The sequence below is a fragment of the Moschus berezovskii genome, chromosome 5 (genome assembly GCF_049115385.1).
Source record: "Moschus berezovskii isolate FMDL1 chromosome 5, NW_MosBer_1.0, whole genome shotgun sequence".
Taxonomy (NCBI): domain Eukaryota; kingdom Metazoa; phylum Chordata; class Mammalia; order Artiodactyla; family Moschidae; genus Moschus; species Moschus berezovskii.
In genome coordinates, this window is record NC_142464.1 from 123073712 (window position 1) to 123093838 (window position 20127).

At 57.3% G+C, this 20127-nt stretch overlaps 1 protein-coding gene across 1 annotated transcript in view; it reads left to right on the forward strand.

Moving 5' to 3' along the window:
* Window positions 1-20127, forward strand: part of SORCS2 (sortilin related VPS10 domain containing receptor 2) — a 503745-nt gene that overhangs the window by 290010 nt on the left and 193608 nt on the right. Inside the window, exon 3 of the mRNA XM_055435186.2 lies at window positions 17368-17467. Within this exon, the coding sequence (XP_055291161.2) occupies window positions 17368-17467 (100 nt within the window). The remainder of the gene's footprint in view (window positions 1-17367; window positions 17468-20127) is intronic.

Sequence of the window (20127 nt, forward strand, 5' to 3'; positions counted from 1 at the left end):
TCAGCCTGCGTGGGCATCGGGAAGGACAATGGCATGTGCAGAGGCCCTGGTCACCCTGGCTGGCCATATGGGCAGGGCTTCACTCTTTGAGTCCTGTGACTCAGTGACACGTGACAACACAGAGGAAAGCCTGCAGCCAGGGAAACTCACTGAGTCTTGGTGTCCAAAGTGTTTACTAAGGTCAGTCTTGTAGCTTTGTGGTTGGCCGTGGTCTCCAGCCCCTCCAGAGGTAAGACTGTGACCTGCTGACCCAAGTGTGCACACGTGCTCAGTCGCTTCAGTCGTGTCCGACTCTGCGACCCCGTGGACTGTGGCCCGCCAGGCTCCTCCGTCCATGGGATTCTCCAGGCAAGAACACTGGAGTGGGTTGCCATGCCCTCCTCCAGGGGACCTTCTTGACCCAGGGACTGAACCCGCATCTCCGTGTTAATATTTACTTTAAACTGTTAATATCAGGTGTTAGTTTAAGTGCTCAGTGGCATCTGACTCTGCGACCCCGTGGACTGTGGCCCACCAGGCTCCTGTGTCCATGGGATTGTCCAGGCAAGAAGCTGGAGTGGGTTTCCATTCCCTCCTCCAGGCGATCTCCCCCATCCAGGGACTGAACCCAGGTCTCTTATGTCTCTTGTGTTGGCAGGCGGGTTCTTTACCACTAGGGTCACCTGGGAAGACCTCTGACACGAATCCTATTGTGAGCTGAGACTAACTGTCTGGCTCAAGGCCTCAGAAAATAGAGATACTCTGAACAGGCAGGAACTTGCCAGGGCTTAGAGGTAAACTTCCTGGTGCCAGTCAGAGACCAGACCCTTACTGGGAACGTGCAGGGTTTGGACAGCCCAGCCCTGCTGAGTTAACCCCTGACTGTGCCGTCATCACCTGCCCTCTGCTTCCAGGAGGGGTGGGCAGGGAACACAGCGGGGGAAGGAACTGAATGCCTCCAGGGCCAGGGACTGTGCTAGGAGGTGCGGGATTGGCCCTTCATTTAAACTTGTGACCACCCCGGGTGGAAGGGCCCAGTACAGAAGGGACACCTAAGGTCTGCTAAGTTGAGCAGCCAGCTCCTGGTCACACAGCCTGCGGCCTCAGCCTGTCCCCACGCCCTGCCCACGTGAGCATGATGTGGACCATGGATGCTCTCTAGGAAAAATTGCTTTAGCCACGGTGGGGTGGGGGGGCGGTCTGTGGGAGCTTGGCTCCAGGGAAGACGTGGTCCTCTCCCAGGCTGGCCACCGGCTCAGCCAGGAAAGTGCCTGGCGGGGGTGGGGAGTTCTGCAGGGGCTCACTCAACCGCACAGACTCCACCGAGACGCTCACCTTATCAGGCTGTGGCCACGGCCCTGGTTCACCCTCTCCCAGGGCGCCTGGCACGCGGGCTCAGGTGCCCACCTGGTGTGGATACCTGGCTGCCTCCTCTGCACGCTGAGAGCCTGTCTGGAGGCCTGTCTGTCCTGCTACGTCCCTGGGGCGGCAGGGACGGACACGCTGCTGCAGACCGCCTGCTCTCTGCTCCCGCCTCATTCACCTGGTGCATTCTGAAGAAGCCTCCGGTGCTTGGAGGTGTGAGGGACTGGATCTGTCTTGTCTCCTCGAGTGTAGGCAGGAGTGGGGATGATTCTAACATCCACTCTGCAGCTGTCTGCCTAAAACTGCCCGGAGCAGCCTGGATAGAGAAATACTGCCCTGGGGGCCAGGAGACCTCAGTTAGAGTCGGCCACTTGGCTGTTCAGCTGCTTTGTGACCTTGGACAAATGACTGCCCTTCTCTGGGCCTGTGTCCTTTGCATAGGAGGGGTGTGCTCAGAAGCCTGGGGGTGTCGAGGGCTATCTTGGCTCGTGCAGTGGGGCTGAGTGCTGACAGCTCATGTGGGGTGGTACTACCTGGGGCGGTGTCTGGGTGAGAGCTGTATCGCTCATTCATGCGCTTGTTCAGCTGGCATCTACTGGCATTCACTGCAGGGTGTGTTGGGCCAGAGGGCCGCCCAGCTGCTGTCCCAGCCATCGAGGAGCGTTCAGGCGGATCAAGGGGCCGGGAAATCCACTTATGGTGGAGCAAGTGTCACAGGGGCTGTGGGCACGCAGAAGAGCAGCAAGGGGATCCATGCGGGAGGGTCTGTGGGCTTCCTTTGTCCTGTCTGCACCCGCCAAAGCCTCTGCCGTGAGGAGGGGTCCCCTCTTGGAGCCGCGCCTCTCTCCTTGCAGAACGGGTTCTGACAGCGTCCTCCCCGTGTGCCCTCTCAGGCCCTGCTCTCGTGAGGGACTCTGGTTCTAGGGAAATGTCCGCGGTTCTTCAGAGGGTGATTGGCAGGATGTGGGAGAAGAGGAAGCTGGTGTAGATTGACGGGATGCAGAGCATCTGGGCGTCTGGATGACATGCCTGCAGGTTCTATCTGCTGGGAAGCACGGGCCACATGGGCGTGAGTGAGTGGCGCTTCTCACCCCCCATGGCAGGCCCTGTCCTTGCATGTGGTTGATGCGTGCCCGCGGGAGCGGGGGACAGGGCACCCGCGGGAGCGGGGGACAGGGCAATTCCTGGGGAGACAGTATGCTCCCCACCCTCGCCCCCAGAAGGAACTGGGCCAGACTCACCTCCCGCCCCCAGCCTGACCAGGAAAGGGAGATTTCTGATCCACACGGAGCCACAGCCTCCTTCCCTGGGTGGTCTCCCTGTTGACTGCCCCCCTCAACCCACACAGTCACACTTTCAGACACAGGCTGGAGAAGTCTCTTCTTTCACACCATCCCTTCTGGAAAGTAGTTGCTGGTGAGGGTGTGGGGCTGTTTCCCGGGCTCAGAGCCGGACGGCCGGGGCTCACACTCGGCCCCTCCACAGGCCACCTCGCTGTTTCCCGGGCTCAGAGCCGGACGGCTGGGGCTCACACTCGGCCCCTCCACAGGCCACCTCGCTGTTTCCCGGGCTCAGAGCCGGACGGCTGGGGCTCACACTCGGCCCCTCCACAGGCCACCGCACTGTTTCCCGGGCTCAGAGCCGGACGGCTGGGGCTCACACTCGGCCCCTCCACAGGCCATCTCACTGTTTCCCGGGCTCAGAGCCGGACGGCCGGGACTCACACTCGGCCCCTCCACAGGCCACCTCGCTGTTTCCCGGGCTCAGAGCCGGACGGCTGGGGCTCACACTCGGCCCCTCCACAGGCCACCTCGCTGTTTCCCGGGCTCAGAGCCGGACGGCTGGGGCTCACACTCGGCCCCTCCACAGGCCACCGCACTGTTTCCCGGGCTCAGAGCCGGACGGCTGGGGCTCACACTCGGCCCCTCCACAGGCCATCTCACTGTTTCCCGGGCTCAGAGCCGGACGGCTGGGGCTCACACTCGGCCCCTCCACAGGCCACCGCACTGTTTCCCGGGCTCAGAGCCGGACGGCCGGGACTCACACTCGGCCCCTCCACAGGCCACCTCGCTGTTTCCCGGGCTCAGAGCCGGACGGCTGGGGCTCACACTCGGCCCCTCCACAGGCCACCTCGCTGTTTCCCGGGCTCAGAGCCGGACGGCTGGGGCTCACACTCGGCCCCTCCACAGGCCACCGCACTGTTTCCCGGGCTCAGAGCCGGACGGCTGGGGCTCACACTCGGCCCCTCCACAGGCCATCTCACTGTTTCCCGGGCTCAGAGCCGGACGGCCGGGACTGACACTCGGCCCCTCCACAGGCCACCTCGCTGTTTCCCGGGCTCAGAGCCGGACGGCTGGGGCTCACACTCGGCCCCTCCACAGGCCACCTTGCTTCTCTGTGCCTCAGCCTTTCACTCTGTGAAATGGGCTGGCGCCTCATTCTCGCCTCATAGAAGCGTTGGGAGGATTAAGCGAGCTAATCCAACCAAAGCACCGAGCATGGAACTTGACCTATGGGGGAATAATTCTTGATGATCATTTATGGATGACAATTGATGACCGTTATTCTTATTATTGCCACCTGATATCACAAGCAGGTTAAGTCTCAGAGATATTGGTTGACTTCTCCAAGGTCCAGGAAGGATGGAGGCCTGCCGAGATCTTGAAATGTCAACGCAGAGCAGGTCCTGGGGCCTCCTGCTGAGGAATGTGAGGCCGGGGCCTGCAGGAGCCGAGGGGCGGGGATGGGAGAGTGCGTCTTTAAGGGTACAGTTTGGAAATGGAAATCTAGGTCACCGGGTTATCTATTCAGCTTTGGCATTGACTCAACCTTGTTTTGTATTCCGTGAACTTTTTGCCTTAAAAAAAGTCAGTCGAATGTCCCCAAATTCATGATTCCAAGCATTTCTTTGATGTTTATTGAGATGGGGAGTTGTGTTCAAAATATCTATTTCCTTCTCAGTTTTTGTAACTTGTATTGAAATATTCCTCTGAACATTTAAAATAGAATTTCCTTCCAGATCGCCCATATCTCATCTGCTAATGTCTCTTTACATTCTTTTCCTCTTTAAAAATGTTCAATGTATCATCTGGGCTGCCTTTAATAGAAGCTGGGTAGAGTCAACAGTTACTCAAAAAATCAATTTAGACTGTCAGATTCTATAACCTGGGAACTGGCATGTAAAAATGTTACCATCTTATGCCAGGACCCCCTAAGAATAAATGAAGACTCTTGCTTTTAAATTATTGAGTTCTGAGAGTTTATAGGATCCAAGAATATACTTTCTAAAAGCCATGCAGGAGCTTAAAGCCCCTGAGACTTAATCCCAGGGAAGGGGCAGAGGGGTTTACATTAGAAATAATAGTCGAATTCCAAAATGCACAGTGCATAGTAGGCACTCACTGTTTTTGGAAAGGCTTTTAAGAAGTTCTTCCTGACCAATGACCCATCAATCCCGCCACCTGCCCTGGATGGAACATTACACAGCGGGCAGGAAATGCTGACCTTGCAATTATACAGTCAGATCAGAACTTGGGCCCAGCTGAACTGAATGGCCTCATAGAAACGTGTTCTCTTGCGGACAAGGACTGTACATTGGGATAAAGGGACCCGGTTGCTGGTTGAACTGGAAGATTGTTTTCCTGTTACTGTTGGAGCTGCTTTCTGTTCTCGTTCTTTTTTTTTTCTTTTAATGAATCCCAGAAGAGTGGAGAGTGTGTCAGCTTATCAGGAAGGACATTTTATCGGGTGTGGATCGTTACACTTCCGGAACTTTCCTAAGGGTGGATTCCAGGTCATGAGGGTCGCCTAACCTGACCCAGCCCCCACCAGGCTTTGATGCCAAACCTCCCACCCCCCACCTCAAGCATTCTTCCAGCTCCTCTGCCCCCCACCCCAACTCCTGCTGGGAATTCCCGGCCGCGCCCCCCAACCACCCATAATGAGGCGGTTGCGGAATTGGGAAGCTCTCGGGAACTGCGTGCTCTGGTCTGCAGCAAGTCATTTGTGTTATTATTTGTCTCGTTCTATTTGGGCACTTCCTATTTGAAATGACACTTCTGGGCTTCGGAGGGGCCTGGCATCCTCCCAAATCGATGCGCTCCTCAGGAGATGGTGTGCGTTGCTGTGCTTCACCCTGGGCAGAGGGGGAGAGAAACCAGACACGGCAGGGCCTGTCCCCAGGGAGCGACTGGCCTATCCCACTGTCAGACCAGCTTGTGTGTCCTTCCCAACAAATCCAGAGTGACATGGGCTACCCCCCAGCCTCTCCAAAGCCCCCCTCCATCAGGGCCACCAGAGTCACCTTGGCCTTGGCAGGTACACCCGGCTGAGGGGTGCAGGGCAGCTGCAAAGGCAGGGTCCTCGAGGTCGAGACCTGTGTGTCAAGGTGAGCAGCGGGCAGCTTCGGCTGTGCCTGGCGAACCCTGCCCCTGTCAGGACGGTGCCCAGGGACACGTCCAGCAACACGGCCCTCATTTAGCCCCCATGGTTGTAACCCAGTTTGAAAGACCCCATAGCTGGGAACAGAGTCATTGCAAAGGTGTCCCCCTCTCTGCCTTGGGTCATCTTCCCAACCCCAGAAGTAAAACCAACAGAAACATCCATGGAGCTGGAGACTGGAAGAATCCGATGCCCAGCTGAAAACTCAGAGTCCCTCGCTTTGTCCCTTTCGTGAGCCGGGCAGGCGGCTCCACCTGCTTGCGTCTCAGTTTCTTTGTGCGGTCAGGGTCGCTGGTGGGAGTGAAGGTCAGAGGCGGTCGTACACCCAGCCTCTTTATCCTGGACCTGGAGCAGCCTCAGCCCCGTGGCCAGTGCAGTATCTCCTCTGGGCTCCGGGCCGCGCCGCTCCACAGCCTCTGCCTGAGACCCGGGCTTTCGCTGCTTCACCACCGCCGCGCGGAGCAGACAACTCCCTACCGCACCTGGGTGGGGCTGACTGTCAGGGAAGCTTCTGGAAAAACACTCCTGCTTTGTCCTCTGCCCTCTTTCTCCCCTTCCCTTCTCCGTTCCTGCCAGCTCCCCCGCCAGCCCTCCTCAGACCCACAGGCACACGTAGAGCCTTTGTTAGCTTCCCTGGGAGACCCCTCCCCACCCACTCCTCCCCTAGATTCCCCAGGAGCCCCCCGACACCTCCCCCTGAGTTCTCTGGGACCCCAGGCACCTCTGCTCAGGTTTCCCCAGGAGGCCCTGGCACTGTACCGACCTCCCCCTAGGCTTTGAGAGCTCCTGGCCCCTTTCCGGGCTCCAGGCTCCTCTTTGGCCCCATATCCAAGGTCCTTTTCCTGGATCTTGGACTCCTAGAGTCAGGTACCCTGCCCTGCTTCTCACTAGACATGGCAGGAGCATTGCTCCTTCAGAGTGGACACTGGAACAGCCCAGAACAGGTTCCTGGTGGCCCCCTGCTAAGCTGGGTGTAAGTCCTTTGCCGCTGGTCTGTGAGGAGGTCTCAGGAGGGGCAGGGTCCAGGAGGAGGGGCTCAGGCAGCGCCTGCTGACTGCTGGGTGTGGAGTTTCCAGCATCTGAACAGGAAGAACAGTTGCATTGGCACCACCAGCCGCAGAACCCCCCTCCCCTGCCCTCCACGCTCAGCACAAAGCCGGCACAGAACAGGCGCTCAAGGAAGGTGCGCTGGAAGGAACTCTTGAGCCGAAGGAATCACATGCCTCAGGGATTCTGAAGGATAAGGCAGGCTCATTGAAAAGGACGTGATCCTCACTATGGAGGGAGCGGATGCAGCCGGTCAGGAGCCGGCTCGAGCAAACCGTCCTGCGGGCAGTCTTGCAGGGTGGCCTGGTCCCAGGCCCTGCACCACTTTCCACCCCTGAAGTGTTGGCAGAGCTGCAGGTGGGGCTATGGAAGCAGGCCCTGCCCAGTCCAGCTGTGTTCTAGAAAGATCCGCTGACAAGTTTCACAGCACCTAACACAGGTGGGCACAGAGCATCCATAGAGCCATGGCAGGGGGGCTCGAAACCACATGTGGGAGAGCTGGCTGGGAGCTGAGCTCCTGGTGCAGACACTTCCTGGGTGGAGAGGCGGGCATTGGCAAGTGATCGTGAGTTCTGGCATGGAAAATCGGGGGCCCCTGCTAAGGGGTTCCTCTGGGCTGGCCGGAAACACTGCCTGAGCTTACGCTTGGGCTTGGAGTCAAAACATGGAAACAACTTAATGTCCATCAACAGATGAATGGATAAGAAGAGGTGGTGCTTATATACACTGGAATATTATTCAGCCATAAAAAGAAATGATGCCCTTTGTAGCAACATGGACGAACCTGGAGATTATCCCACTGAGTGCAGTCAGAGACAAATACCGCGTGATATCCTTTACACGTGAAATCTAAAATCTGACACAAGTGAACTCTCTGAAACAGAAGCAGACTCACAGAAACAGAGAACAGACTTGTGGCTGCCAATGAGGAGAGGGGATGGGGGAGGAATGGAGTGGGATTTGAGGTTAGCAGGTACAAGCCATTGTATACAGGATGGGTAAACAACAAGGTCCCACTGCAAAGCGTAGGGAACTGTATCCAATATCCTGGGGGAATCATAATGGAAAAGAATGTGAAAGAGTATATGGAAGTGAACATGTTAGCCGCTCAGTCATGTCCGACTCTTTGTGATCCCATGGACTGTAGCCCACCAGGCTTCTCTGCCCATGGGATTCTCCAGGCAGGAATACTGGAGTGGGTAGCCTTTCCCTCCTCCAGGGGATCTTCCCAACCCAGGGACCGAACCCGGGTCTCCTGCACTGCAGGCGGATTCTTTCCCATCTGAGCCAGCAGGGAGGACACTGAGTCGTGTTGCTGTACAGCAGAAACTAACACAGCATTGCAAATCAACTAAACTTCAATAAAATAGATTAAAAAAAAAAAAAGACTTGGGCTCGAGTTAAGGAGAAGCTTTCAACCGGGGAGAAAACCCACAGGAAATACTGAGAGGACTCCGGAGTGGGGGTGGGCCGTGGTCAGCGTATGAACGCTGACACGGCAGAGAGCATCACCCGCTAGGCTCTGCGAGAGGGAGAAATGGAGTTGGAAAGTCCAGCCACATGGGGTGAGTGCCCGGCCCTGTGAAGCCCCCAGGGACAGGAGTGCAAGTCTGGACACAGCCTGGGGTGAAGCAGAGGGGGCAACTTGAGCCAACAGCCTGGGCTTAAACTGAGCATCCTATAGTTGCCGTGAGATCCTGAGCAAGGCAGGTGATATGAGCCTCAGTTTTCCCACCTGTAAAATGGGAAGGCGTGCTCCTGACCCAATGTGATCGTCCTGTCTGAGGGAGGTTGAGCTCTGCCCTGGATGTGGTGTCCAATGCGTGTGAGTCCCCATGTCTATTAATCTTCCCCCAATACGCCTTTCCCATTGGAGGGAGACCATGGTCTCAGAGCCTCAGGGCAACCTAACTGGCATCTCCCCACCCCTGCTGTCATGCCCCATCAAGGGCACACTGAGACACCTTCCAGGAGCTCACCCACCCAGCTGGCACCTGACTCCACATTTCACACTCAAAATCTCAAGCCACATCATGGAATTTTCTAGAATGACTTGCCTGTCTATCAGCAGCTTGGGCATATCTTTCCCTCGATGATTCCACAAGGGTGAATTTGGCTGCCCTGGGTGGCGGATTAAAGCCTCATCTTCCCAGGGCCCCTGGGGTTGTTGGTTCCTGAGGACCCCGGGGTGGTGGCCCCTCGCCATCCGTCCCTTCTCATCTCACATCAGCAGGGTGGTCAGCTGGGAAACCGTTCTAACACACAATGCCCCCTCTGCTGGGAGGGAGCTGAGGAGGTGCCCAGAGACCAGAGTTGAGTCCAGGCTGTGCCATAGATCCCCAGGGGGCTCTGCATACGTCCCTTCCCAGCTGGGCCTCAGGCCCCAGCACAGCCCTGGGGTCTGTCCAGGGGCTTTGCACAGTGACCGTGCAGGGGCAGTGCTGGTCTTCAGAGTCCTGATCATCGGGGCACAGGAGGCGAGTCCATGCAGCCATGCATCCAGCCAGAGATACACACACACACGCTGCAGGGTCAGCACCCCTCAGGTGGCCCCGTGAACATGAGTCCGTCACACGGGCCCTCCTCCCACCATGTCCAGTCTCATTGTGGGTGTCTGAGGTCTGTGCCGTTGGCCCATTTTACAGATAAACAAACCAAGTCTTGCCAAGTCTCGCCGAGGTCCAGGCCTTGCTCAAGACCACAAGATTGCAGGGGGCAGCCCTCTTCCCACCTGCATGGTTTTCCAAGGTAGCCAAGGAGATTCTAGGAGCCGGGGGCTCACCCGTGGGGGAGGGGCAGGAGCTGAACACATGTCCCTGCCAATGAAATAATTACAGAGTATGAAAACGGTTCAATTAAATCATTTTTTTTAAAAAGTGCATATATACAAACACTTAGCAATTAAGCAGCCAATTTACAAATAGCAATTTTCCAACTGCACTTGCCTTTCATATATATATATTTGCTGGATGTAGAGTCTATTTTTATTCAAAATTTTTAATTTGAATAAATCTAGATGGGATGATCACTTTTGAGTTACAGTCAGAAGAACTTGGAGACGGCCTTAGCACTGGGGAAGGTCAGGGTGCAGGTTGGGAGGAGGCCTGGCCCCGAGGAGACCCTGGGTGAGCACCGCTCCCTGCTCCTCTCTTCTTCCCCCTCTGCCCCACCCTCCTATTTCCCTCCTGCCCTCACTCCTGTTCTCCCTTCTGGACATGCTCAGCTCTCACAGGAATTTTGACCATCCTGAGATGAATCAGTAGGTCTCCCCTCAACAGGCAAGTCCAGGGAGCACTTGTTGGCTGGTGTTCAGACATCAGGCAAATCTGATTGGCTTCTATGGGAAACTTGCCCAGAGACGGATACTTGCTCACTGGAGGTCACCCAGCCTTCCTGTTCTGGAACCTGGTGGCACTGCAGGGGGAGGCAGCACTAGGTTCAGGGTTGGTACCCGGGGCTGTGGGGACTTTAGAGAAGAATCAGGAATGGGAGGCATTTAATTGAGTCACCCGTGCCTCAAGCTTGGTGAGCTCATAACAGAGATACCGCACTCCAGGGAAGAGACGGGGACCCGCCCCGTGCATCATCGGGCGTCTGGGCTGACCCCGGCAGTCCTGATTTCCATCTCTGGTTTGCATACTGAGCGGTGCTTATTTCCGGCAGCCCTCGGACCCACAGGAAGAGGCAGGGACCGTGCAGCACTCCACTTTCCTTTCTTGGAATAAATCTTCTCAACACAGACACCGTCCCTGCTGGACTTGTTCCTCTACTTGTATTTCTTTGAGAAGCAGGTGGTCTGAGGAAAGAATGAAGTGAAATCTGGACACATGCGTGGCCCCCAGGAAACAAGGTCTGCCTGGGTGAGGGTTTCCCCAAGGAAACCGGCCTCAGGGCAGGGAGGCCAGGAGGCAGATAACAGGCAGGGACACTGAAGGTGAAGGGCACGTGACCACGGCCTTTTCCATTCACAGTGGCCCCAGGGACCCTGACTCCATCCCTCTGGTGCTTGAAGGGGAAACCAATGTCCAACCCTGAGTGTGTGCCTGGAGCTCACATGTAGTAGCAGCGAGGGGCACGGCCCAGACCCCGACCACCAGACCCCTTGTTCCCAGTTACCCTGATACCACAGTACCTCTCGACCTCAGGGGTCTCAGGACTCCCCTGACCGGTGCCAGGTGAGGGGTGGCCTAGGCTGTGGGCACGGGGAAAATGTGCTTCTCTGAACTCTCCCATCTTCCAGCCCCACTGCGTCCTGCAGGATTAGTCGGGTGCTGGTGAGCAAGCCTCAGGTCTGTCCTGACTCCCAGTCCAGTCCTAAGCCACCCCGGGGGCCACACCCCATCTGAGCAGCATCTCCCCTGCCGCCCAGGCCACCCTCCACCGCCTCCCACCATCTAACGCTTCACCTGCCCCTGCTCAAGCGATTCCACCCCCTGGGCACACGTCCTGCCTTCCTCTCTGCTCCTCCCCCACCCCTCAGTCACTCCAGTCTTCCTAAAATAGCAGTGATGTTGTGCTCCTGCCGGCTGCTTCGAGACACTGTCTAACACGTGTCACCTGGTCACTCTGCTCACCCCCCCGAGACTGCGCATTCCAGACGGGTACGCAGACCCGACCACAGAGCCCCGCTCACACCCTGCAGAGCCCGCCACGGCCTCCATCTGAGTCCAGACCAGCGAGCCTGGTAGAAATAGGATGCGAGTCACCTGTGGATTGTCATGAAAAAGTAGAAACAGGTGACATGAAAAGACCTGGAGTCACCGGGAAGGTATATTTCTAAGGGAGAGAAGCCGGTCTGTAAAGGCTATGGATGGCATGATCCCAGTATGGTACGTGATATTCTAGAAAAGGCAGAACTACGGACACACTGAAAGGGTCAGTGGTTACGGGGTTGGGGTGGGGAGGGAGGGTGCCCCGGTGGGCCCAGGGTGATTTAGGGCAGTGACGCTGCTCTGTGTGACCCTCTGGTGGTGGGTCCTTGTCACCGCACGTTTGTCCATAGAACGTACAACCCAAGAGTGGCCCCCGTGTAAGCTGTAGACTCTGGGTGATGATTCTGGCCTCACTGCGGGCGCGCCAGCTGGAATACACTTGCTGCTCAGGCGGGGAGTGGAGATTACGCATGTGTCGGGGCACGAAGACCCGGGAAACCTCGGTACCTTCCTCTCGATTTAGCTCTGAACCTAAAAGTCCTCTTAAAAAATTAAGTATTCTTTAAAAAATTAAAGAAAAGGGTGTGATGCATCTTATAGATTTTATTTAGTTCGGTATATCCAAAATACTATGTCAACAGGCAACCAACATGGGGCTTCCCTGGTGGCTCAGCGGTGAAGAATCCGCCTATAACACAGGAGCCGCAGGAGACGTGGGTTTGATCCCTGGGTCGGGAAGATCCCCTGGAGGTGGGCACAGTGACTCACTTCAGTGTTCTTGCCTGGGAAATCCCGTGGGCGGAGGAGCCTGGGGGGCCACAGTCCATAGGGTTGCAAAGAGTCGGACACAACTGAAGCGACTTGGTACGGCAGGGCACGGCAACCAATATGACATTATAATGACATCTTCTGCGTTCTTTTCAATCCAGTAAGTGGTGCCTGCAATCCAGGGCAGTCCCGGGCTCTCTGTGGTGTCTGGGGCGGTTCACGCCTGGCCCGTCCACCTCGTCAGCCCCTGGCCCTGTCGTCTCTCTCGCGATCCACGGTAGCCCCTCCGGCTGCTCACCCTGCTTCTCATGGTGCCCCAGATCTGGCTCAAGTGTCCACTCGGGGAGGGGAAAACAATGCCTCCCAAAGACTGCTGCTGTGCTGCTGTTTCTGTGTGTGCTCAGTCGCATCCGACTCTTTGCCATCCCGTGGACTGAGGCCCACCGGCTCCTCTGTCCATGGGATTTCCCAGGCAAGAATAGTGGAGTGGGTTGCTGTTTCCTCCCCCAGGAACCCTCAAAGGTATCACATCCTAATCCTCGAAGCCTGTGGATGCGTCACATGGCAAAGGGGACTTTGCAGCTGTGATAAGATGGAGAGACAGGGAGGGTGTTCCCTGGTGGCCCAGCGGTTAGGCCACCTTCACTGCCAGGGCTCTGGATTCAATCCCTGATCCAGAAACTAAGATCCCACAAGCCTTGTGGCTTGAACAACAGCAACAACAAAAAGATAGGGAGATTATCCTGGATTATCTGTGTGAGCCCTGTGTAATCACCAGGGTCTTTATCATATGAGTAAGAGAGAACTTTGATTATAGATGAAGGAGATTTGGCTGTGGAAGCGGAGACTGGAGGCATTTGCTTTGAAGATGGAGGTGGGGCCACGAGCCAAGGAGTGCAGGAGGCCTCCGGAAGCTGGAAAAGGCCAAGAAACAGATTACCCCCACCACGGACCTTCCTTAGCACAGAAAGTCATTTTGGACTTTTGGTCTCCTGAGCTGCATAATGATGGATGTGTCTTGCTGTAAGTCACTCAGTGTCTGGTCACTTGTTACAGCAGCCACTGGAAATTCATTCACCCCCGCCGTGGGGGTCACCAGCCACCCGGCCAGCATGGGCCTCCCCCTCCACCGATCCCGTCACCCACTGGGACCCCCTCAGGGACAGCGGGAGATGGAGAGGGCCTGGGTGGAGTGCTGCTGGTGCTGCCATGAAATGTAAACAACTCAGGAGGAAGAGTCAACAAGATGGGGCATCTGTGGATTGGCTGGGCAGTGAAGATTGTGGGAGAAATACCAGTAACCTCAGATATGCAGATGGCACCGCCCTTATGGCAGAAAGTGAAGAAGAGCTAAAGAGCCTCTTGATGAAAGTGAAAGAGGAGAGTGAAAAAGTTGGCTTAAAGCTCAACATTCAGAAAACTAAGATCATGGCATCCGGTCCCACCACTTCATGGCAAATAGATGGGGAAACAGTGTCAGACTTTATTTTTGGGGGCTCCAAAATCGCTGCAGATGGTGACTGCAGCCATGAAATTAAAAGACGCTTGCTCCTTGGAAGAAGAGCTGTGACCAACCTAGACAGCATATTAAAAAGCAGAGACATTATTTTGTCGACAAATGTCCATCTAGTCAAGGCTATGGTTTTACCAGTGGTCGTGTTTGGATGTGAGAGTTGAACCATAAAGAAAGCTGAGCGCCGAAGAACTTATGCTTTTGAACTGTGGTGTTGGAGAAGACTCCTGAGAGTCCCTTGGACTGCAAGGAGATCCAACCAGTCCATCCTAAAGGAAATCAGTCCTAAATATTCATTGGAAGGACTAAAGCTAAAGGTGAAAGTCTATTACTTTGGCCACTTGATGCAAAGAACTGACTCATTTGAAAAGACTCTGATGCTGGGAAAGATTAAAGGTGAGAGGAGAAGGGGGTGACAGAGGATGAGATGGTTGGATGGCATCGCCGACTCGATGGACATGAGTTGACTAAGCTACAGGAGCTGGTGATGGACAGGGAGGCCTGGTGTGCTGCAGTCCATGGGGTCGCAAAGAGTCAGACACGACTGAGCGACTGAACTGAACTGAACTGAGGGTGTCATGGCAGCTGAGCACGGTCCCTGGGCCTGAGAGGGGCTGAGCATGGCTCCTGGCCTTTAGCGGGGTGACATCCCCCCTTAGAGTCTCCCAAGCTTCTCTGGATGTGTCCATCTGTCTGCTCTCTCTGTCTCGCCAGCCAGCTTGCCATCCCCACAGGGCCAGGCAGTGTCCGTCCTACTCACCAGGGGATGAAGTGACCAGCGCTTAGTAGATATTCAATAAGCATGTGTGGTGGGAATGGATTTAAATACAGAAATTTCAGTTCCCAGTCCTAGTGTGATGCTTACAGCACAAAAGAACTGAACAAAAGAAAAGAGATAAGCGAAAGAGTGGATGAATGAACTGATGCTCCCAGTCCCTGGCAAGTAGCCTGGAACCTGGGGCTAATGGCCATTTGAGGAAGTGGACCGCACTGTCCTGAGGGCGAGGCATTCCTGATGCTTTCAGCTGGACTCGCTCTGAGCAGACCCCTCCTTCCCCGTCCAGAGAGGAGAGGGGAGAGCGGGCCCCGTCTGTGGGCCTTTGCAGCTGCGCCTCCGTCTACCTGGAACAGCGCTCGCTTCTGCGGTTGTCATATGAAGTACCATGCGGCCTTTAGCCAATGGAAACTGTTGTCCGCAGTCTGGAGCCTGGAAGCCTGGGTTCTGGGTGTTGGCAGGGTTGGGTCCTCCTGGAGGATCTAGGGGAAATCTGTTCCGTGCCTCTCTCTCTGAGCTCCTGGGGGTGGCTGGCCGTCCTTGGTGTCTGTAGCTGGCTCGAAGCACTCTCTCTTCCCTTCTTTCCATCTCAGCCCAGTGTCTGAGGGGCCTTCCCTGCCACGCTCTGAGCCAGCACTCTACTGCCCGCTCTGTCCCCCACCCTGCTTACGCTTCTGCACAGTCCTCGTCTCCGTTGACAGAGCTATGTTTTTGCTCTTTTATCAGCCACCTCCCTGGGCCCTGATAGAATATATTCCCAGGCTGCAGGGCCTGGGTCCCACTCTCTCCCTGCTGAGGGCTCACACCAGCAGGTGTGAACAGGCTGCTGTGGCCACAGATGGGGGAAGGGAGGCAGCTGGGCTGGGGTGTCTGGATGGAGGGAAGGGTAGCCGGCCAAGTGTCCTGGAGGCAGAGCCCATTGCAGGGCTTAGAGGTGGCTTGTTGGGGGTGGGACGGAGAAGGGAGGGGATCAAGAGGCTGGAGATTGCCAGGCACGAGCTTCCAACCACAGCTGTTTATTTCCCTGGGGGTTCTGGAATTCCCCGGGTCTTTGAATCAGTTCCTCCGTAATGGGCCTCCGGCTTCCTCCTTCCCAGGGAAAATCAATTCTCCAAGGTGTTGAGAGTAAGTGCTTCCCTAATGACCCCTGGGTTGGTGCTTTGTTCTCTCCGGAGGGCCCTCCTTGGGGAAGGGAGTGGGTAGAGAGGCAGAGGACCCTGTTGGGAGAAGGAGACGGGGTGGGGGTGGGGCAGCCCCTGCTGGAGTTCCCGGGAGTCAGGGGGCACAGGGGCTGATTTCTGTCCTGGCCTGGGGAAGGACCTTGTGACCTCAGGCCTTTGAGGGACCTGACCTCGGGGGACAAGGAGCCACTGAGCACCAGGGCCATAAACACGACCCATCTTCCTAGAGCCTCTGGGAAAGGGCAGGCTTAGGGAAGAGGCAGGGAGGAAGTACATCCCTGTAGAAAGGTGAGGGTGTTCTATGATGGGATGGAGCTACAGCACTGCCTGTGGTGGGGGGGTGCTTACCCTGGGCGGCTCCAGGCCTCCCCCGGGACCCCGGCTACACTGGGGAAGCCTGAGGCTTACAGCCTGATCCAGCCCTTCGATGGGTCCAGAGAGGGGAAGGGGCTGCCCTGGCCACCTGCAGCCCAGGCCCCACACAGTGCTGGGGTCTGAGGACCGGATACCAGCTGAGCCCCCGCCAATAGCTGGGATTGGCCACCCTCAGCCCCAGAGCTCAGCTCTGTCCCACCCATCTCAGTGGTGATCAGATGGATAGGTTCAAGGGGATCCAGTCCAGTGGGCCTCAGCAGCCCTGGGCGCCCACTCCTGTCCGTGTCCCCACCTCAGGATGTGCTTCCTGACCAGTCAGAAGACTGGATGCTCTGGGAGAAACTGAGGCCTCTGGAACTCCACGTGTCGGTTTAGGGAGGGGGTGGAAAGTGCCGCCCGGGTTGGATTGTGCCTCCAGCTCTGCGGTCACTGCACGTTTTAACTGGCTGGTCCCAAGGAGCGCTGGGCCCAGGGTCCTGAGCCAAGCTCAGCTGAGGGTGCTGAGCTCCGACATGGGGTTAGTCCCATGTCCCGATGCGCTGGCTGCTGTGAAATCGCCCTTGATGCCTGTACCTCTTCCGCTGCTGCGGCTGCTCTGGGCGGAGGTTAGAGCTTGGAGGTTCCTTCCTGCAGGCCTTGCCTTACAGACAGGAACATGGGCCCCTGGGCAGGAGGGCCCGGCCTCCAGGCCCTGCTGAGTACAGCGGGTGCTGACGCCCACCAGCTGGCTTGAGGACAGGGGTCTGATTCCAGGGGCCCTGGGGGCACACGTGGTTAGGAAGGAGGGTGCCACTCCCTGGAGGAACTCACGGTCCAGAAAGGGAAATGGACAAGCAGACAGGACTCAGGGCGGTGGGGACCTTCTGTAGAACAAGCAGGACGCCAGCTCTTCATGGGCGGGCTAGTATGCACCTCTTGAGTTGGCCTCCTGTTAGCTGAGTGATTTCAGGCAGGAACAGATCCCCTCTGGCCCTCTGCCAGATGGACATAGGGACATAATCTGTCAGGGTTTTCTGAGGAATCAAAAAAACGTGGCCAGGACCTGCGAGACCCTTCCTAATGAGAGTGATGCAGCTACGGCAGAACTCACACAGACCATGGACAGGGTGTGACATTGTGGAATGCCCGGGGCACGTGGCTCGCTGGAAGACAGAGCTGGGCGAGTCCTGGGCGTCCCCAGAGACCCCTGGCACACAGCCTGTGCCGGACACCCTCGGGACACACAGGCGTGGCGGGGACCCGTTGCTGACAGCTGTTGTCCTGTCCCCCCAGGTCGTCGGACTTCGGGACGTCCTACACCAAGCTCACCCTCCAGCCTGGCGCCACCACCGTCATTGACAACTTCTACATCTGCCCGACCAACAAGAGAAAGGTAGGTGCTGCGGGCGGCGCCTCTCTGCGCACAGGCGGCTGGAGTCACGTTGCTCCTCTGGGACCGCGAAGGCAGGTGAGGTGCCCACCTCCCAGCTCTCTGCGCCACCCTTCGCTCTTCCACCTGAGTTCATTTGAACAAAGGGGTTTAAAACAGCGGCTGGGCCTGGGGCTGGGGCAGGTTACCCTGGTGTCTGTGTCTGCCCCTGCCTGGGGCCAGCCTCCATCCCGGCAGAGTGGGGGTTGGGAGGGGTAGTGGCTGCTCTGGAGGGGAGAAAGAGTCTTCTTGGTCTGGAGTCCTGGCAAAGCAGCGAAAAACAGTCTGACCGCCTGCCATTATCTTTTTTGTTTGGTTGATTTGGTTTCTCATCTGAAGTTTACTTCCTGTTTTCTTGGCCTGAGAGAGCCTCCTGTCTCTGCTGTCTGCCTGGTTGTGGGTCAGGGAACTTGGCCATTTCCAGGTACTGCCACTCAGGCCAAGTTCTAAGAGAACTTGGGCATTTGCAAAGCCAGGGCTGACTCCTGGCCCCCTTGGGACCCCGGAATGAGTCAGAGGAAGCACCGCGGGTGTGCCCCCAGCTGTCCTGCACGCTTGACTCCATCCAGAGAAACAGATCAGTGTCACAGAGAGGGATCTGGGCAGGTCAGGTACCTCCTGGGAAATGGGGTGTAACTCCGCACTGGGGGTTAGAACACAGGGCCTGACACTTGCTCGCACGAGGGCGGCTCAGGGCACAGATAGATGCTCTGATGGTGACTTTACTGGACAGGGCGGAGCAGCACAAAGCCCGGGAAGACCTGTGTAGGCTGAGGACATCCCAGGAAGGGAGTCCTCGGTGCCAGAGGGCGCCACGCGGAGAGCACTGGAGGGTGTGATGGTTAAACTGACGAAGGCTTACTGGGCCCAGAGGAGTCGGTGTGCCCGCGCACTTGGCGGGTTCTGCAGGGATTCACGGAACATGAGGGCTGGTGCGCACTGCTATTTGCTGGGGGGTGTCCGGTCATCTTGGTGGCGCCTTTTAATGCGCCGTCAGCTTTCTGCAGGTCGTCCCCCCTCCCCTTCCCTTGACTTTTACGCTGTAAAGGTTTCCTGATGGACCTTGGAATGCAGAGGTGGGAAGGGCTGCTGGGGGAAGGGGGAACTTCCATGGGGACACTGGTGCCTGGAGGGGACTTGGGACTGAAGAGAGAAAGGCAGGGGGTGGGTTTCACCAGTGCCTGAGTCTCCCTAGACCCTGCCCGGGGTCTTCACGTGCACGGTCTCACTCTGTTCCTGGGAGGGAGGGGTTAGTGTCCCATTTTCTGGGGCAGAAGACTGAGGCCTAGGAAGGTGAGACTACCATCCAGTCATCACACAGCTGGTGGTGGGAGACCTGGGTTTGACCCCAGCCTCACTCGGGTCCAGAGCTGGGAGTTTCTCTTGTGGAGAAATGACGGTGAGTGGAAGGGAATAACCCCCACCCACTACCACCACCACACCCACAGCACCCACAGCTCAGCCCCACCTGCCCCCCGAGCGGTCTTCACCCTGTGGCCGACTCCAGCGCAGGTTGGTAAGACAGCTAGAATCAAACCCTCATTCTGCTGTGAGCAGCTCGCCTTTCCTGAGTGCCGCCCCCACCCTCTGAGCCGCAGGGCTCTCTTAGGGGGGTCACGAGGGACACACCCAGGCAGCACCCCCGCCTAGGCCTGGGCACAGCAGCGTGTAGAGCGTGGAGGCCCTTCATCAGCCACGAGAGCTGAGTGCTGGGAAGGGCAAGGACAGACACCCTGCCTCCTGCAAGCTGCCATCTTTCTCCCTGGGGTCACTGTGATTCAGAGGTGAGGCCAAGGAGGGCTCCTGGGGGCTGGTGCTGACCCAGGCCGGAGAGCCCCGTCCACCTTTAGACTCTAGGCAGCAGTGGACACAGGAGGTCAAGCCATTCATCCCCTTTGCATCCCCCAAGTTCTGTCTGTCTAGCCAGCCTGGCCCTGAAGCCACCCCCAAGCTGCTGTTCGTGGTCCCTGTGAGAGGAGACCCCACTGTGCATTGCCAGCTGGGGTGTGACCGTGGCTCCAGGGCTGGCCCCAAAGGCTGTGTCCACCTTCGGAAACGAGACAAGCAGAGGCAACAGCGCAGGCACGGAGCGGGGAGTCTCCAAGGCCGGGAGGCCAGGGAAGGCTTCATGTCGGCCAGGCCTACAGCAGGGAGGACAGACAGACCCTGGCCCTGTGTGCAGCAGCTGCCAGGGTAAACGGGGCGGGGTGGGGGTTAATGGAACTCAGCGAGGGGGCTTCAGACAGGGCATCCGAGCAGGCCAAGGGCACCAGGCGTCCATGCTGGTCCCTCAGGGGCTCGGGCAGATGGAAGGTTGGGGGGGCTCCAACCTGGGCACGCGGTAGAGCCTCTTCTGCAGACAACATCAGGACAGGGGTGCAGGCAGGGAGACGTTTGCGTCTTCAGGAAAAAAGAGAACACTGACCGGTGATGCCCTTGAGAGGGCATTTGCGAAGTTAGCCTGGAAATACCGCTGGGGGTGGACCTGTGCCCCGCGCGCTCAGCTGCTGTGGAAGGAAGGAATGAGCCAGGGAGTGAGCGTCGCAAGCGGCAGCTGGTCCTGCCGAACGGATGCCGTTCCCGCGCAGCTTTTTCTGATCCCCGGATCCCCCTGCACCTGGGAG